Raw genomic sequence first — 17,643 nt, 5'->3', positions numbered from 1 at the left:
AAATCAAGCTGCTTCGCAGTTCCTGCCGCACAGAGCTGATGGTGTTTACATTGCAGCAGTCTGCTGTTTTGTTTTCTTGGTGTTGCTCTATTAGATTATAATATTCTGTGCGTATGTCAGTTGTAATCATTTGTGTTGTTGATTAGCATCTCCGTTTGGAAACTGAGACTACGCGCTGATTGAGTTGTCTTGTGCCAGCCTGCAGTTTCTCTTTACTGCATTAAGACCCTCAGCTGTTTTTGTTTTTGTAAACAAGTCCCGATGATGATAATGAGAGGATTTCTTTTTAGGGTTTTTCTTTCTTCTAAATGAGTCCAGTATGTTTGTGTCAGTATAAATATATATTAGAAGTTATACTCCTGCTCTATCTTTCCTCCTGTACCTACTGGAAAAAAAGATCAGATCCCTCAATAAGAGAATTTCTATGCACTATAAATTAATAAAGTCCATTTTCTGTGCAATAATGCACTCTTAAATTTAATTAAAGTGAATTAACTTTATAATTCAGCTGTGTTCACACTGGAAGTGATTTGCTGTGACATCGCAATGAGAGACCAGACAAACTGAATGACATTTGTTGATTCAAGCTGCTATGGGCAAAATAAACACTGGACAGGAAAAGGTTTCTTAATTTCCAGGCATGTGATTCAATAGACAACCAATGAGAGTGCAGGACACTGTTTACTGACATAAATACATTAGAGCAGTGGTTCTTAACCTTGTTGGAGGTACCGAACCCCACCAGTTTCATATGCGCAGTCGCTGAACCCCTCTTTAGTGAAAAATAAAATATGATATTTTCAAATTCAGGACATTGATATGTTTTTACTGGTGCACAAAATTAGCCGTGCATGTCACGGTGGAGGCTCTGCCGAACCCCTGAGACCAACTTGCCGAACCCCAAGGGTTCGATCGAACCCAGATTAAGAACCACTGCATTAGAGGCTTATCAAGGTAACCAAAGCCCGAAACATCCACAAGAAACCACTGCCATCACTTTGAAACTGACAGCAGATTTTGTCCTTCATCACTTAGCTTGAAATCAAGTTAAGGAGTGGCCTCGATACAGCCACTGCAGACAGGAACAAGGGGCAGAAACAAATGTTGTTGGGGTTTTTTTTTAAACTATGGGTATATGAGTATTATAGCATATTATATGATGAGACAGACAAAGAAATATGAACATATCCTGAACTCGATTCTCTGGATTCTCTGGCTGTTCAGTGTCTGCCTGTCCAGCATACTAAAAAGGCAGACTCTTAAAGTATACGTCACTCCTAAAAAAGCAGCTTCGTGTCACTGCTCATGAGCTGCCTTTCCATCTTCTGGTATCATAAAAAAAAACAACATTTTTCGATGACACTGACCCTCAGCTATATATTCACAGGCTGAAATCCTTAATCGGATCTTTTATCTAACATTAGACTTCCTGCAGTTCTACCCGGATTCATTCTTGCCCTTCTCAGTAAAGCTGCAACTCTGGAGTCTGAATGACCGGAGACTGTAAAGGTGAACCCTGGCAGGGAAGCAGCGTTGTAATCAGTCACATTGTTGTACTAATTAGGCCTGTCAACCTGGGGTAGTAGGTGTAAGCAGCCTGGTCTCCACAATGAACCTCTTCAATACTGGGCTTAAGTTATTCACTCTATTTTTATTCACTTTCCCCATTTGGCCTGCCATCTTGTACCAAGTAATCCTCATCCCACTCCACACCTCCTGCACACTGTTTTGTTGTAGTTTGTCTTCAATTATGTCCCTTTGTATCAATCTTTTATTCTCCTTCTCAGCACTAACAGACCAGCTTAACTTCCTCCCTATTGTCAGCCCTCAAACCCCTTTTCTACCCTAAGACGGTATTTCATCTCCTTTGTTTCCCAGTGCTTGTTTAAAGTGAAGCAAAGAAAACAGCTAACCGTTTAATGAAATTGAAGGGTCCACATAAAAAAAAATACAATGTTATATAGCTGGGGGACTCTGCTTTGTCCTCTGATTGTACTCCACAGACCATGTTCTATTCTGTTCGCTCAAAACGGTCCTGCAGTGCCTCCACCGGGATCACACTCTTACAGCATCAGTAGCAATATTAAGTTGTGTATTGGCACCCATTGAAAAAAAAAAAACCATCCAAACGAGGCAAGGTTTCATTTTGAAGAACCTGAAATAAGCTACAGTAGGTTACAACATTCTGAGTAAGCTGTACTTTGCTAGAAGGGAAGTTGCAGTGGTTCAAATTGGAGATGATTAGAGCATGAGCAAAGAGCTGTCCAGGTTCCTCAGAGAGGAAAAGGCTGATTTGATGGATGTTGTGCAGTGTTAACCTGGAGTATTAGGCTGTGGTTGCATTTGAGGCTGTGCGCAGACGTTGCTTGTGCTTGTCTAGAATCTCACTATGGATGTTGACAGTCTACGCAGGAGTCAGTACTTGTGCAGTGCTCTCTGTGATGGTGGAAAACTGAATCTGACAAAGGACAGAACAGTGTTGTTGGCATTGGTGTGGTGGGTAAAAGCAGAGATACCCATTACAGAGATACTGAAGTTTTAGGTAAGGGGGAAAGCAGAGAGAATTTATTTCTGCTAAGGCAACGGTAGCATAAAAGGAAAAACAGGTATCTGTATTAGTGTACTGTGTGTATAATCATGTCGCTTTGACTGCATATTTACATTCATGACATAGTTTCTGTTTTTGTGCTGCTGTTTGCTTCATCTAAAATCTGTATCCACTCTAATTTCTATGTTGTTAGGCTGGTAAGGATGGTAATTAGGTGTGTTTCACTTTTGAATACAAAATACAAAAGAAAGCGATTTATTTCCTTCAAAAATGTATTCAAAAACAACATCCAGTGTTAAAGCTTCCCATTCATATGCAAACTATGAAACCCACCTGCCACTGCCATTGACACAAACATCAATACAAGAGCAGTAAATTTAGATCAGAGTAATGACTATTATCATAAACTTACCATCTCTTATTACCAGTTTTATTTCACTTTTTATATAAATAAATACATTCATATAATTCACAAAGTAGGTGATTCATGTTTTCCTCCGGTCAGTTTGCATAACTACATTTAGCAGCATTATTTAGTGTCTGTGCTTTGTGTTTACTGTTATTTATCACTGGCTAAAATGCTAACATGTTAAGCTGCTGTGGTCAAACTGCTTAACATCTAAATAACAGTCTCGCCTCTAAGAGCACGGGAACTTATTGGCAATAGCATTGAGCTCAAAGCACTGCTTTAATTACAGCCTCACACAGCTGTTACAGCAGTAGCTTCTAAAGCTGCATCCACACTGGAAGTGATGTGGCCATCAGAGAGCATAATATACCAATAACATTTGGCGACTTCAAGCGACTGCAGGCAAAATAACTGCTGGCGACTTGAAGTGGGTAAGCGAGACAAATTTCAAATTCAGCTTGTAGGCAACCAACTGAAGCGACTACCAGTGTCAGTGCAGGAAACCGCTGATTGACATATCAGGGAACCGGAGACTGAAATGTCCACAAGCGACTAGTAGTCAGTTTCAAAATGGTGCACGCTGAGCAAATCGCTTCCAGTGTGGACACAGCTTTAATATGCTTATTGTCAGAGTGAGCTACACAGCACAGATGGATAAAAATCAGTTTATAGAATGTAACACCACAGTAAACAATAATATGTGTAAGATAATATTTTAAATAATGAAGGCCGCTTTTTTGCTACCTGTAAACTGCCACTATATTAACTTTTCTTAAAAATTGTGCTTTTAATTTTCAATGTATCCTGTAGTGAGCCCCTTCAACTCATTATAAAAGACTGAGATCTGCATGTTGGCGCATTGGTGTGGTAGTTAGCACCACATGGTCCAGGGTTTGAATCCACTAAAGCTTGCATTCCCTTTAGCTCTCTGTTTGGTTCACTTTAAATTCATAGCAGGGGGGGAAATCGTTTTTAGCTAAAACTGAAACACTCAGTACTTTTTGATCAAAAATAATAATCAGAATTATTAAAGTTACAGTTTCTACTAATCGTGATGCTCCAGTTTTTATTCTTTCTTGACTTCTTTTTGACTCACAGTGCCTCTTACATGATAAACTTGCAAACAAGTTGACAGTGATCTACAATATTGGTACATCTAAGATCTGTTTGCTTTAAAAGGGAGCTCTTATCTGTACTCTGGTTCTTGTGCGTAATCTTATTATGGAACAGTGGCTTAGGTTTACCCTTGTTTTTTAAGCTGAGAAGAGCATGTCTTCTTTGCCCAGTCCATCAAAAAAGGATTCAGCCCTTCGTCTGGCACACTGCTTATGACTCTCTGTCCAATTCTTCCCTGCCTGTCACTGGTGTCTGTGCACCAGTAATGACTCTTCTCTTACCACCAAAAGCCCTGGCTAAAGGGACTTGTTGATCCTCTCTCTGAAATGCAGTGGAGCTTGGGGAAAGAGCCAGTGATTAAATGTTCTTCTCCACAGTTCTCCACAGAACTTATTACTCTTGTCAGGTACATGCTTAGATGCACTTCGCTGTATCATTCCCTCTATTTCTCTTCGCACATACATACACAAATAGTTTAGCATTTTATTTTTTTATGTGCAACAATTAGATGCAATACAAGCATTAAAAATAATTGCGCTCAGAAAGTGGAAATATATGTGCTTTTAAGTGTTTTTGCCAAAGCTGGGCGAAAGCATAAATAAACATGAGCATAAACACACACGCCAAATCTCTCCTGACTGACAGCATCTGCATTCAGAAATGATAAATATCTTAACCTGTTAAGTGGCTTTGTGTTCCCACTTGATAGCAGAGATCATTTCGGAATCAGTCGAAGAAGAAATATATGGAAGCTCAGGGATTCAAGTGGAGGGGATTGATGAGAGGAGGGGGGTGAATGGCTTATATGAGGTAGCTTTCACTCTTCTCTCTGATGTTCTCTCTGTTCACTTTTTGTTCCTTTGAAATCAGTAGGCGGAGAGGTTTTATTGACTTGCCTGTAGCGCTTTGTGTACATCTTCACCATGTAAGCTTAATATTCATGTGATAAGATGCCAAGCCCTTGCAATTCATAACATAAAGTATCAGCTCTTCCCCATTTTAAATGCTAAACGTAGACTTTCAACAAACTACATAGATGAATGCTTGTGAAAAGTAGTTTTGGCTTATTTATGATACAACGACCCTCTTCAGGCCTGTTTGAGAAACTTCATATAGACTGTATATAAAAGATGGGCTTATATGTGATTTCCACTGGGGCCAGCTGCATCATATTTCAATGCTTGTAAATCCATGGCTCTCTCTACCTCACAGCACCAACCGTATAGTTTGGAAAGGCATATGGGTCAGGACATTTTCAAAATAAAAGACCTTGTGTAAACTAAATGCTGTGTTTCTGAAATGTTTCTGTTGTGCAGAAGGTGTAGAAGAAATATTAAAGAACAAATCTGCGTCACAGACCCACACCGAGTATATACACGGTGTTAGCCTCCAGGCATTCTTTCTAATGGCAACAAGGGGAACACTGTTGTTAGAGTTGAGTGCCCTCAGTGGCCTAAATGCTCAAATCAGAACTGCAAGTCCACAAACCAAATTGCAACTAAATGATGGCTACATCCATTTTTTATAGTCTATAACATCACTCTCGCTTGCTTCCAAAATAAATAAATATTTTATTTTATTCCATTAGAAGCATATATTGTAAATATCTTTGAATGTTCGCCGAACATAGCTTGGTCTGAAACCATCATTTACTCCAAGTAACTTGGGTTTAATATGCCAGTTTTTGGGTCATGTATTTGTATTCCTAGTAATTAAAATGAACCTCATAGTTAGTTACTTTAATTAGACATGTATGCCTGTATCTTTTGGTATCTACATTGCAGTCATGTACTTCATCATTCCTCTGTTTTTTATACACTGCTTGTGTCTTGCTATCTTGCTCACCTTGTATCTCTATCTGTCCTCTCTAAGGGTACTTGTGTGTGCTCGTGTGTGTTTGTGTGTGCCCGCTATTCTTTTGGGCTTTTCTCTCCTGATGATCTCCTCTCATCCTCCGTGGAGCAGCCTTAATTACAGTGTGGCTCTTCGCGCTCTGCTTGGTGCTGATTAAAAAGGACACTGACGCTCCATGGGGAAAGCATGACTGGGAGTTTGTTCACTTTCATGCACACTCTGCTTATCGCTGTCTGACCAGCTCCATTACCATGGCTTTGAGGCCCAGTTTGTAATTGCCTCTCTTTATTACTGTGCCTACATGTCAGGCCAGGGAACAAGGACCCGCTGCATCCGGCGAGAGTGTGTGGCAAGCCAGGAATGCACGCACGCACACACATACATACACATAAACATGCACAGTGTGAATCTGAATGCTACAACCCAGGCCAGGCAGAAAACAAAGCATTTTCAAAGTGAGCTAGTGTCATGCTGAGAACAATTGACCTAATAAAATAGAGGCCCTCAAACACTTGCACATAAAAAGCCTGACTTAGCCTGATATGGTTAACAAACCAAGGGTTTCGCAATTCATTCTTTTAAGGTTCTTGTCTGTGATGACAAGGTTTTGATTTCATAATGTATTACCAATTTCAAAAAAAAAAGACAGAAAGGGGCACAACCATCGTGTTTATTCTTTTTTTAAACAAGCGTGAACAATGACACTAGCTTTGAAAAGGCATGGCGCTGTTTTTAACATTGAACACATACTGTAAAAGATAAAAGCCATACACTAGTTTGTTCACTCCAATTATGAAGCCCGTATTTTAGCTTTATTGCAATTGCTTTTTCATTTATTTAATTATTTACTGAGTGTTGTGCAAAGGTCTTGAATCAGTCCCCATTTCTTTATATTTAGCTAACAAGGGAAACAATTTTCAACTAAGTAATGACCTGGCAAAAAACCTGAGAGATGCACCTGGTCCTTCAGATGATTCATCTACTGTTTGTGAAGCTTCATCCCAAATGCTCTCAGTGGAAGAGTCGCTAGAAAGAAATCATAGGGCCTTAGGGCTATTATTATCATCATTATTATTGAATTTTGATTATTATTTTTAGTTTCCCAAAACACCAAAAACCACAAAATGCTCAGAATTACAATTAAATAAACAAACATAAAATAAAAAATATTAAATTCAGTGTGTCGGCTTTTATTTTAAATATGTTTCAGTATTCCAAATATTAACTTACAAGCTTATTAGAATTGTACAAACAATGTTTTTGCTTTAAACACAGTATTTCCATGTATGTTTCCACATGTTTTTTTTTAAAAAAAATGAACTATTTATTTGTCTGTTTAATTTTTGTAGCTGGAAATGATCATATTAGGACATGGTTAAAGCTAAGTTTTCACTTAATGCTAGCAAGCTTGTCTGGCCACAGACTGCATATTTCTACATTTGTCCATTTGAGGAACTACACTTCTTGGCACTTCAATGTGTGCTATATTTTTTTAGTCCTAGGTTGGTACACAAATTAAAGCTGAGGCTAATACAAAGGTGATATTTTCAGAATAATTTAAAGTGTTGGACAAGTTAAACTTTTTTGGGTTGGTGATGGTGCTGGATGAATTAAGCAATCCCCGTATTCTAAAACAGGTATCTAATGGTATTTTGGACATTCAAATTAAATTTTAAAGCAATAGCCAGCAAATACTAGGTGTAATTCTTGCTATTTCATCCTTGGTATTATCTGTACTATAAAAATGTTTAGTGGATTAAATTCCATGTATTGGGACGGCGTTTGTAACCGCAGACTCGATAGCTTGACTAATGGAGCATATTTTTATTAATGGGAAACACGATTTGGTAATGATGCAGTGCTGAGTCCCATATATTAGACAACGTTACCTGTAAGTCATTCCTTAATGGAGAGTATATGAATATATCACTTAATTCGGCTGTTCCTTACCTTTGGGACCTTGACACAACAGCGGGTAAAAAATTTTCAACACAACAACACGGCACAGAGCTGACACAGCACCTGTCATCAAGATGGAAAGTACGCGTGATGCCAGAAGTAAAACAGGCAGATGTCAGCTGTGCTGACTGCCTTAGCAGAACATCCTCCAACAGATGGCAAATCTCTGTGATGAAGACCCTGAATATATGTTGAAGTCAGCATATTTACATTCGGTTGTTTTCTTTTTTGAATTGTTTTCTGTGTTTCATACCAACTTTTAGGGGTGCATTATGGAAAACATGGGGAACAAAGTTAAATGTGGAAAATGAGCTAAAAGTATTAAGATTGAAGTTGTAATATTTTTTAAAGATCACAAGTTGAAATATGAAGAACAAAGCTGACAATCCAAGTCAAAGTGTAACCACTACTGCATGGCTATCTTGACAAAGTGCCTCGGGCTCATGAATTAGTGAAATCACATTTCAAAACTGGTTTAAATCATTTCTCTTTTGGCACATAAACAGTGTGAAAACAAGTGTAAGAAACCTGAAGAGCTTGTGCAAAAAAACAGCATGTCTGGAGAAAGAAAACCCTCAAGAAAGAGTTGGTTGCCATGATGTAAACTGACATAGACGGTCAACACATATGCAAGGATCATATGATCTATCACAAGAGGCAATAAGACAGTTGATCGAATTGTTTAGATTAATCATATTTTGTATGTGTAGGACACAAATCTCTTTTTTACTTGTAACATATGTCTCTGTGTAGGGCTGCTCAATTAATCGAATTTTAATCACGATTATCATCTGGGCTTTCAACGATCATTAAAAATGACTGAGCCAATTATTAGCCCCGCCCTCGTGCTTTACTCTCACGCTGCTGTATCTCCAAAATAAAACTATGAAGACACTCAAAATAAATTTCCTGTGGTGGGAAACTATTTTTTGCAACTTTTTTGTATTTAAAGTTTTGAGGGGTAAGCCTCTTAAATTTCCCCAAGTAGAAATATATGTCAAAAACAAAAACGATTTTCAATTTTTTTGTAGTTTATTGCACTTTTTTGCAATTAATGTAGTTGCTATGGACTTAATGCATACATATTATTAAAATATGGGCTATAACAGTTGTATTGATGTATAGCAACTTGAAATGCTCCCAAAAATGGCTCCACAGCATGTAAAAATATATTATAAGCTCTAGCGGACTTGGTTCTATGGTAGGTCTTAAAGGGTTAAATAAATATCGTCAAATAATCGAGATCTCAATTTCAGTGAAAATAATCGTGATTATCATTTTTGCCATAATCGAGCAGCCCTATCTCTGTGTATATATGTCTGGGTGAGCCAGTATGATTGAATGAATGAACATTGTCAGCAAATCTTAACATTTATATGTTTTTAGAAATCATTTATTATAAATCCCAATTCTTTGGATTTTCATATATAATAGGTTAATATTATCTTCCCCCTAAAAATGCCATGCAATGTTCTCCATTTGCATGTGTTTCATGTGTCCAACAGTCTTTAAAATTTGTTCGACAGGTCACTACATTCGAAATTAAAATTTTGATAAAGCCCTGCAGGCCTTTTAGCAAATATTAAATAAATGACACGTTTGCTGTTTTCCTTTTTGACAGGCTTGATGAAAACGAGAAGAGATTTAAACCTGCGCTTTCTGCCTTTGACTTCCAACTCCTCCTTTACAACCTGACGGCTCTCAAGATCAGCAATGCTGGGGGACACAACTGTAAGTGTTGGTTTGTGTTTATGAACTTGTCCCAACAAGCATATCCAATTCATTTTTACATGACTTACACTGGAGCCTTAAATGGGTGGTATGTGCTGTAGGAGCAAATAAAATCTATCAAATCTATTTTTCTGAAAGCACTATTTACAAATAATGCCAACATTTAGAGGCCTACAAAATTACTAAAATCATTGTTTTTTATGACCATTTTCTTTAACCAGACAGGAACACATTATTCAAGCTGCAGCAGAACTTGCTAGTAAATCGGTGTTGGTGTTTGTGCTCAAGGAATCGTTCAACTGTCCCCTATCTGGCTCTGCAACAGAACGGGACATTTATTCCCAGATGTTTGCGATGAGTTCTTGAAATTTGATAGTTTGTATTGTAATGAACCAGCGGGATCTGAGAGGCATTACGGTGGATTAAAGCGTGGAGGAGACAGAACAGCTGGACAAAATCACCAGCTTCCTCACACTTACTTACACCATTTTAATTAGCTGCTTGGTGCAGGCGTCACCACACAGACTCTTATGTAGTTCCACATGCATGGCGTTTAGGCACAAAAATAAAAAAAACCCACACACACAGGCACACTCATGCATATTCCATCAAACTGTTTTCTGTACCCACCCACCTACCTACCCACATGAACGTGGTATCAAAGTCAAGCACACAGTTTACACTGCATCTTTTGCACATTATGGGGGAGAAACTGTTAATGACTTGTGTTAGGTCTCAAACTCATTCTCAAACAGTGTTAGAAGTGCTTTATCGCTGCAGGCGGTGCAACAAACTTTAATATCCAAACCCCATAAAGCTGTCCTCTCATCATTCTCATCTCTGCCTCTCACATTTTCCTTCATTCTTTAAAATTCTCCCTGCACCACAGAGAGTGTCTTATTAACAGAACTGTATTACTTAAGTGACAGTATTGTCTTTAGGTTACTAAGGCAAGGCTGTGATGACAGTCGCAGTAAAGAGCTTTTATTTTCCCCACCACAAAAAAAAATTAGGTTTGAAAAGCAAGTGTGGCCGTATTGAAAGTTTATGGGAAATCAATGGCTTAATGGTTAAATGTACAGGCGCCTAAGGAGACCTAAATTGTCAGAGTCTGCCAGGCTGCTGTAAAGTCATTTGTTGCAAGTAAAATCTCAACTGCTCTGACAAGGTTTCCTGCAGAAAAAGGATTGATGGAGAGAACTTGCGCAGCACGACTTAAAATGGAAGGCTTTTAATTAACCAAAATATAGGCTTCAGTATCTGAAAACTGTTTTAATTGCACATTTCCACCCGTTGAACGAGCTAATAGAATTCAGTAGCTACTGGAGAGTAAAGGGTAGAGGCTAAGGCAAGTCGCGGAAAGGGAAGAGGACTGGCTTGCCTACTGATTATCCCTCAGAGGTGTAAATGAACCGTCTTTCATCACCGCTCAAGGAATCTCTGAATCATGGCTTGTTAGATGTCAAGGTCCACCCTCTCCTCTGGTTCTTCCACTGTCTCGCCCCTCGCCGTTTCTGCCACTCAGGTCATTATGCAGTCGCTCATCCACACTTGGTTTATTCCTTATCTGACAACTGCTACATAGTCATACGTGCATAGAATCTGTCCGTCTATCGTCTGTCTGGCTATTGAAAACGGACACGGTAATGTACACCAAAAGTAATTTTGTGTTCTGCGGCTGTGGCTCAGGCAGTAAAGGGTGAGAGGGATACAGTTCAGCATGGCCTGCCCCCATCACTATTCATGAGAGGAGAGCGGGATCTTGAAAACCCCACAGGAACTGCACGTTTGACATACCTCCACAGAGTCTCCTGTCTGGTTTTTTTTTTCTTGTCTTGCTCTGCTGCAGTGATTTATTCATTTGCTATATCAAAGAGTCCCTGGATCACAAGTGTACGTGTGTGGGCACGTGCAGGCACATGTGTGTAAGCAAGCATTAAGTGCAGCATTTATGGCCGTGTGGGTGGATGAATCGGTTATTGTGTTAGTGTGTATGTGTGGGTGCATGTGTGTATCTGACTGTAAAATGTAAACACAGGCCAAAACCTATAATGAGACAGGGAGAGAGGGACGGCACTGCAACAAATGCTAATAACCTACTGCTTAACAAGATGCAGAGACCTCCCACTATCACCACCACCACCACACACACACACACACACACACTTGCACCTGTCGCTTATTCCAGAGAAAGATTTGTATTAACATCTTTGACATTCCTCCTTTTCCTTCCTTGCCAGACACATCACAGCTCGCAGGAGTAACCATGACCTCAGCAGTCGTCTCAGCTGACCCAGCCTTTCCTCCTGCTCTGTGGGTGGAATCCTGTTCCTGTCCCCCGGGCTTTGCGGGCCAGTTTTGTGAACAGTGTGCCCCCGGATTTACCCGGGAAGAGCCTGCTAGAGGGCCTCTCTCGGCATGCGTTCCATGCAACTGCCACCAGCATGGAACGTGCCATCCAGAGACAGGTAATAAGTGAAACATTGACATTGCGTTGTACACAACTGTGTTCATGTGATAAATTAGAAAAAATGTCAGGAATTCATAATGAATTTGGTGCCACTTCACTGACAGCCAGTCAGCAGTATTTCTGTTTCAGCGACTCCAGCTGAAGTAGGGGAAAAAAAGCATGAAAATGTTGAATTCATAAATCAAGTGCATTTCATTTTTAAAGGTGCACTTCACTAGTTTCACAGTCAACGTACTACTTATAGGGAGTGTGCCACAGTCTGTCAAAACAGCTTTTTTTAATCTCTCTGTGTCTTTGGGGGGCCTTGGTTGTATACGAGAAAACATCTTGAGTGTTGGTCAGAAGTGTAAACTAAAGTTTGGAGAGTATAAATATAAAAAAGAAAACACATATGGCAAACTTCACATGGAATTCAGAAGTCAAGAGTGGTCTAAATAATAAAGAATAATCCTTTTTAATAGAGGTGGATTTTTGTAAATAGCCTATAGCTCGCTATCTATTTGTCCATCTGTCCATTGTCACAGGGTCCATTTACTGGAGGTCTGTGGTGAATCTATGTAGAGCCAATGCGGGCTATGCCGATGGCAGCAGGCAGGGAGGTAATGGCGTCCGGTTTAGAAGTGCAAAAGAGTCCACGCACATCCTCCTCATCCTAGGGGGCAGGTGTAGAGCTGAAAAATGCAATAAAGAAGAAGAAGTAATGATTTGCATAATGCAGTTTTGCAGATTCCTTATTTATTGCATCTGGTAATGTTTGTGAATCCAATATCTCAAGAATGAAGAGACATAGGAATTTCAAATTGATACCACAAGTGTCTCTACTAAAAATCCTGGGCGAGGTCAAATCTCAGTGACCTCGATCTCAAGGTTCAGGTCAAAGGCCAGGCTTTCTGAAATTCTTGTGAATGTAATAAGTTGACAACAAGGCAACGTAGGATTTTGAAATTGATATCATAGGTGCATCTACTAGGAGGCTCGGGATTCTAGTATTCAGCAAGTATTTTTGCAATTGATTTCACCCAGCCAGCAACCCTTCCACATTTTTTCCAAATCATCAGCAGTAGCAAGGGGGTCACCGACTGGTCTCTAAGCCTGTGAGATTGGGGCCTTATCCAGCTTAGAGTTACCAGGGGGGTCTGGATTCTTTCCCAGCATACAGTGGAGAAATGTTGAGTACACCATGCTAGTCCATCACAGGGATAATGGAGAAACACACACATCCACACCTACAGCCAATTGTGAATCACTAATTAACCAAAAATACTGTATTTGGGCTGTGGGAGGAAACAAGATGAGCCTGGAAAATCCTAGAAGTTTGTTTCTCATCTCCTTTTGTCCTAATTCTTGTCCTCCTTTTTTTTGTCCTCTTGCTGAATGCCCACTGTACCAGAATATTATTATGATAACTGACTGCTAATTGAATACTGTTTAGATGCTGATTTCAGGAGCACAACGTTTTACATTGTCAGGCAAAAGAGCACTCACATTTGCATGTAAATTTGCAGGGATAGTAATGTAATTGAGAATGGAAAACAATAACACTGCACTGGATAGAAAAGAAAAAAATACATGTAAACTACTGATGCTAAATGCTTTCTATTGCAGTGTAACAGGAGACAAAACAGTAAACAAATCAAAATACATCTTCCTATTTTGTGTTGTCTCCCCCTTCATATACTGTAATATCACACATTATTACTCCTGTTTCTTCTCCAAGGGCACGCTTTAGCTTCAATGTTTTTCTCTGAGCAGAATCAGAAATGATAACTCTGTGTCTCTCAAGTGTCATAAAATTGTAAAAAAAATACTCATGACTTAAACCTGTAAAGTCTCCTAGCAACCAAAGTAACCGCAAGGTGTTTTTTGGTGCACCACCGTATATCTCTTTGTGTCCAATTTAAGCTAGCGATAGCAAGCAAGCTACCAGAACCGTTAATTAACTAGTCCGGGACTACACATCTTGCCAGCAATTTGCCAGGAAACCCAGAAACTTCCAGCAACCACTCAAAATCAATTAAAGAATACTAAGTTTACCAAACATCCAGTCAGCAACAGTCTCTATGTAGTGTGACTTGAAGGAGCAAAGCTAGCTGGGCAATATATGCCTTCCTTGAAGCTTTCCTTGCGTTTCACCTGGAAACAAATTTACTGGTTGATCACACCAGCCACTCCATAACAATGCAATTTATGAAATGTCGGCTTTTCTGTACTATTCTACATTTGATGACCTGCACGTTGAAAAAACTAACTTTGGAGAGTTAAACTACTCGTCTTATAGAAAAACAGTAAAATGCATTTTGCTGACAAAAACAAATCCAACTGACATTTGTCGTAATTCCCAGCAGCTGTGTCTGGTCATTTGCCTAAATGTGCTAAAACATTATTTGCAAACAAAGAATGAGAAATGCTCTTTCTGATAGATAAGAGTAACAAACCACTGTGAATAATTTCACATATTGTTTTGACAGCTTCAAGTGTCAATTCAGAATCAAGACAAAAAAGTAGAAAAGTGTAAATTTCATTGTGTCATATTCGAGTACAGTTTTACCGTTAGTCTCATGTGGAAGTGCTCAATAATGCCACTATTAGTTTCTATTAGTGTTTATTGTTTATAGAGTCTCTTTTTCAATGTCGGAGGCATTACTAAAAAAAAAAGTTTTGCACATTACTCATTACTTTCCTTAAAAGTGATGTAGTACATTACTTAATTACTTGCCAGATAAAGTAATCAGTTACGCTGTTTGCTACATTAGTTACGCATTACCAAGCCACTTAACAGAATAAACCTGAGGCTACAGCCCCACACACTGACACAAATCCCTGTCCTGATGACGGCAAATAGGATCTTTCTTTTAGTGTTTACACATGAACACAAAACCAAGAACACAAAGAGTTAAAAGCCAGCCCAAAGAGACTTCAAAGCAGTCATTTGATTTTTTTGCTTTTTCTTTTTTTTATTTATTTGTTTATTTGCTCAATCTTCCTCAGATAATTGAAGGAGCTTTGTAACGCAAGTAACACCATCATTCTAGCTATAATGTCATTACTGTATTTAGCCCAGTAATGCGTTACATTACTGTGTTACTGAAAAATGTAATGGGATTTAAAATTAACTTCCTAAGACCCAAACTCTTTCATGGCATGCATTTTTAAATTTCTCTTTGCTATTTGGGCTTATTGTGACCTGATGAATCTAAAAACAAAGAATTTTCTTTTTACCTGATATAGTTTCTAAGAGGAGGGAGGATATCAGGCCCTTGTAGAGCAAAATTTAGCATTGTGTTCCAACCCCAAAATGATGTCCAGGACAATCAACAGTAGTAAATACACACAGAACAGGCAAGTATGCAAATCTACTACAAGTGATAAAAAAAAGTAGTACAAGTAGTAAAAAAGCAAAAACCACCAAAATTCTTGAAGTTCTTTGTCAATAAAGCCCAAAACATGAGTAAAAGGCATAGTCTTGGGTGAGTCATAATATTCATGAAAAACATTTGTAGCCTGAAGTAACTGCCTCCAGGTTACCTAAAAACACCTTAAATACATTTAGCGAGACCAGCTCTTAAAGTTTTAAGAGATGTTGCATCTGATTCCACGAGGAGGGAGCTGCAATGCCCTTTTTCCAAATGAATTTGGGAAAAGGGCATTTCAATATAATGCCATTCAATAAAATACAGATCCAAGTCTCTAGTTCTAAAATGAAGTCTGAAGTATTCAGCCAGTGTTACATGACACGAGGGATCATCACGGGTTCTTGAGACAATATTTTCTATCACTGGGCCCGTGAGAGAGGGGAAGAACAGAAAGATGGAGGCTCTTTGACTGAAACATTTCTTTTTTTTAGTCTTTCTAGAACTGACATTCAGTCATCATCACTTCAAGGGAATGTAGCTCAGCCATCCCTCAGGAGCATTGGCAAGCTATCACTCAAAACTTAAAAACTGGGTGGCTCTACTAATACAGCAGTATCCTCATTTCAACTAATCTTTATAATAACAGATAATCTAAGAGTCTGTATTTAAAGTACCAGACTTTTTTTCTTGTGGGCGACAATAACAGCAGTCGGAGCACGCTTTCACATTCACATCCCAAATGTAATGTTCCATAAATGACAGAAGTAAAACGGCAGCTGTTGGGTGTGTAAACAAGTCAACCTGTGTGCGCTTATTTAGATATGCTTACATGTCTGTCAGCGTGCACTCTTTATTTTCCTCCCTGAGCCTTTTCCACGCTATCTCGTTCGCACAGCTTTTAAACGACTCCATCTCACCAAGAGCAGACAACTATCCCATCCAAGGTCTCACCCTCCATCCTTTATCTTCCCTCAATCTCTCTCTTCCTCTCCTTACCCGTCTTCTTTCCTACCCAACAACTTGAAGACTCAGAGATATGACCTAGTTAAGAGATGCCTGGAGCTTTGGCTGAGAGTGCGCATTATGTTTGTGTGTGTGAGTGTGTGTGGGTTATATCACTGACTCTGTGTGCATGTGTCTGAGGTCCGGAAGCAAGTCTAGTATCACTGCCTGCCTGCCTCTCCCCTAATTAGACTTGTTAACCGCCTCTTGGCTAATGATGTCTAATTTGCTTGCAGATTTCCTGTCTCTTATGTCTCTTCTCAATCTGGTTGTCTCCTTCTCTGTCACACGCTCTTTCTCTCTCCCTCTCTGCCTCTTCTTGTTCGGCAGACTCCCTTGTCAGTCTCTTGCTCTCTCCCGCTTCCTTCTTCCTGTCAGCTAAAAACTCCACCTGCTCTCACCAGTCACCTTGACTTTGTTATGTTTTTTTTCTTCTCCTTTTTACGTCCTTTACTCCCCTCTGTGGGGAGCGTTCTCCAGTTTCTACTCCCTATGTGGCCTTCTGTCTTTCATTGTTGTATTTCCTTTATATTGGCATAGTAGTCCATGCTGTTCTTTTATGCTTTCACGAAGGCGAACAAATGCTTTTATTTTAAATAGGAGGTAGTAGCATTAGTACTTCAACTTGGACCACAGAGAGGGAAAGTGGGGAGGTAATAAATGAAAATCAGTTTTGTGTTTTCAGCATCGTTTGAACACAATCCGTGCAATTTTTATTAACTCAATCATGAACTTGCTTAACAGTTTTGGCATCAAAGTGGTTTATACACAGCAAGCGATACTTTGGAGTGTCGTAATCGTATCTTTATCATTTTCCCCTGTCAGGTCTCCTCAAATTATGAACAATTTTCACTGAACAAACACACACACACACATACATACACACCCACGCACACATACACACCCACACAGACACTTTTCAGGATGCGTTAAAAATATATACCTGGCTCAGACACTATGCAAATGATGAATGAGAGGAAAGCAATGTGTCCTCTGAGTCATGTATCATAAATGTTTCTTATGATGTGTCCCCTGGACTGACACTTGAATAGCGCTGGCTGTTTATTAGAAAAGGAAGCTAGTTAAAATTATCCTCTTCTTTTTTTTTGGAAATGAATGATGATGGCTTGTCGCCTTGTGAACACAAGCCGGCTTCCTTTATATAACAGCAAGCAAACAAGCAAGAGAGGCGCTCCATGAA

General features: G+C 39.3%; 1 protein-coding gene across 1 annotated transcript in view; it reads left to right on the top strand.

Moving 5' to 3' along the window:
- lamc3 (laminin, gamma 3) overlaps positions 1 to 17,643 on the top strand; it is a 154,606-nt gene that overhangs the window by 95,955 nt on the left and 41,008 nt on the right. Inside the window, exons 11-12 of the mRNA XM_005917219.2 lie at positions 9,508 to 9,617; positions 11,858 to 12,085. Of these exons, the coding sequence (XP_005917281.1) occupies positions 9,508 to 9,617; positions 11,858 to 12,085 (338 nt within the window). The remainder of the gene's footprint in view (positions 1 to 9,507; positions 9,618 to 11,857; positions 12,086 to 17,643) is intronic.

This window comes from Haplochromis burtoni, unplaced genomic scaffold, assembly GCF_018398535.1.
Source record: "Haplochromis burtoni strain Fernald_Lab_line unplaced genomic scaffold, NCSU_Asbu1 Contig_23, whole genome shotgun sequence".
NCBI classification, from domain to species: Eukaryota; Metazoa; Chordata; class Actinopteri; order Cichliformes; family Cichlidae; genus Haplochromis; species Haplochromis burtoni.
This window is presented reverse-complemented; position numbering and strand designations above follow the sequence as displayed.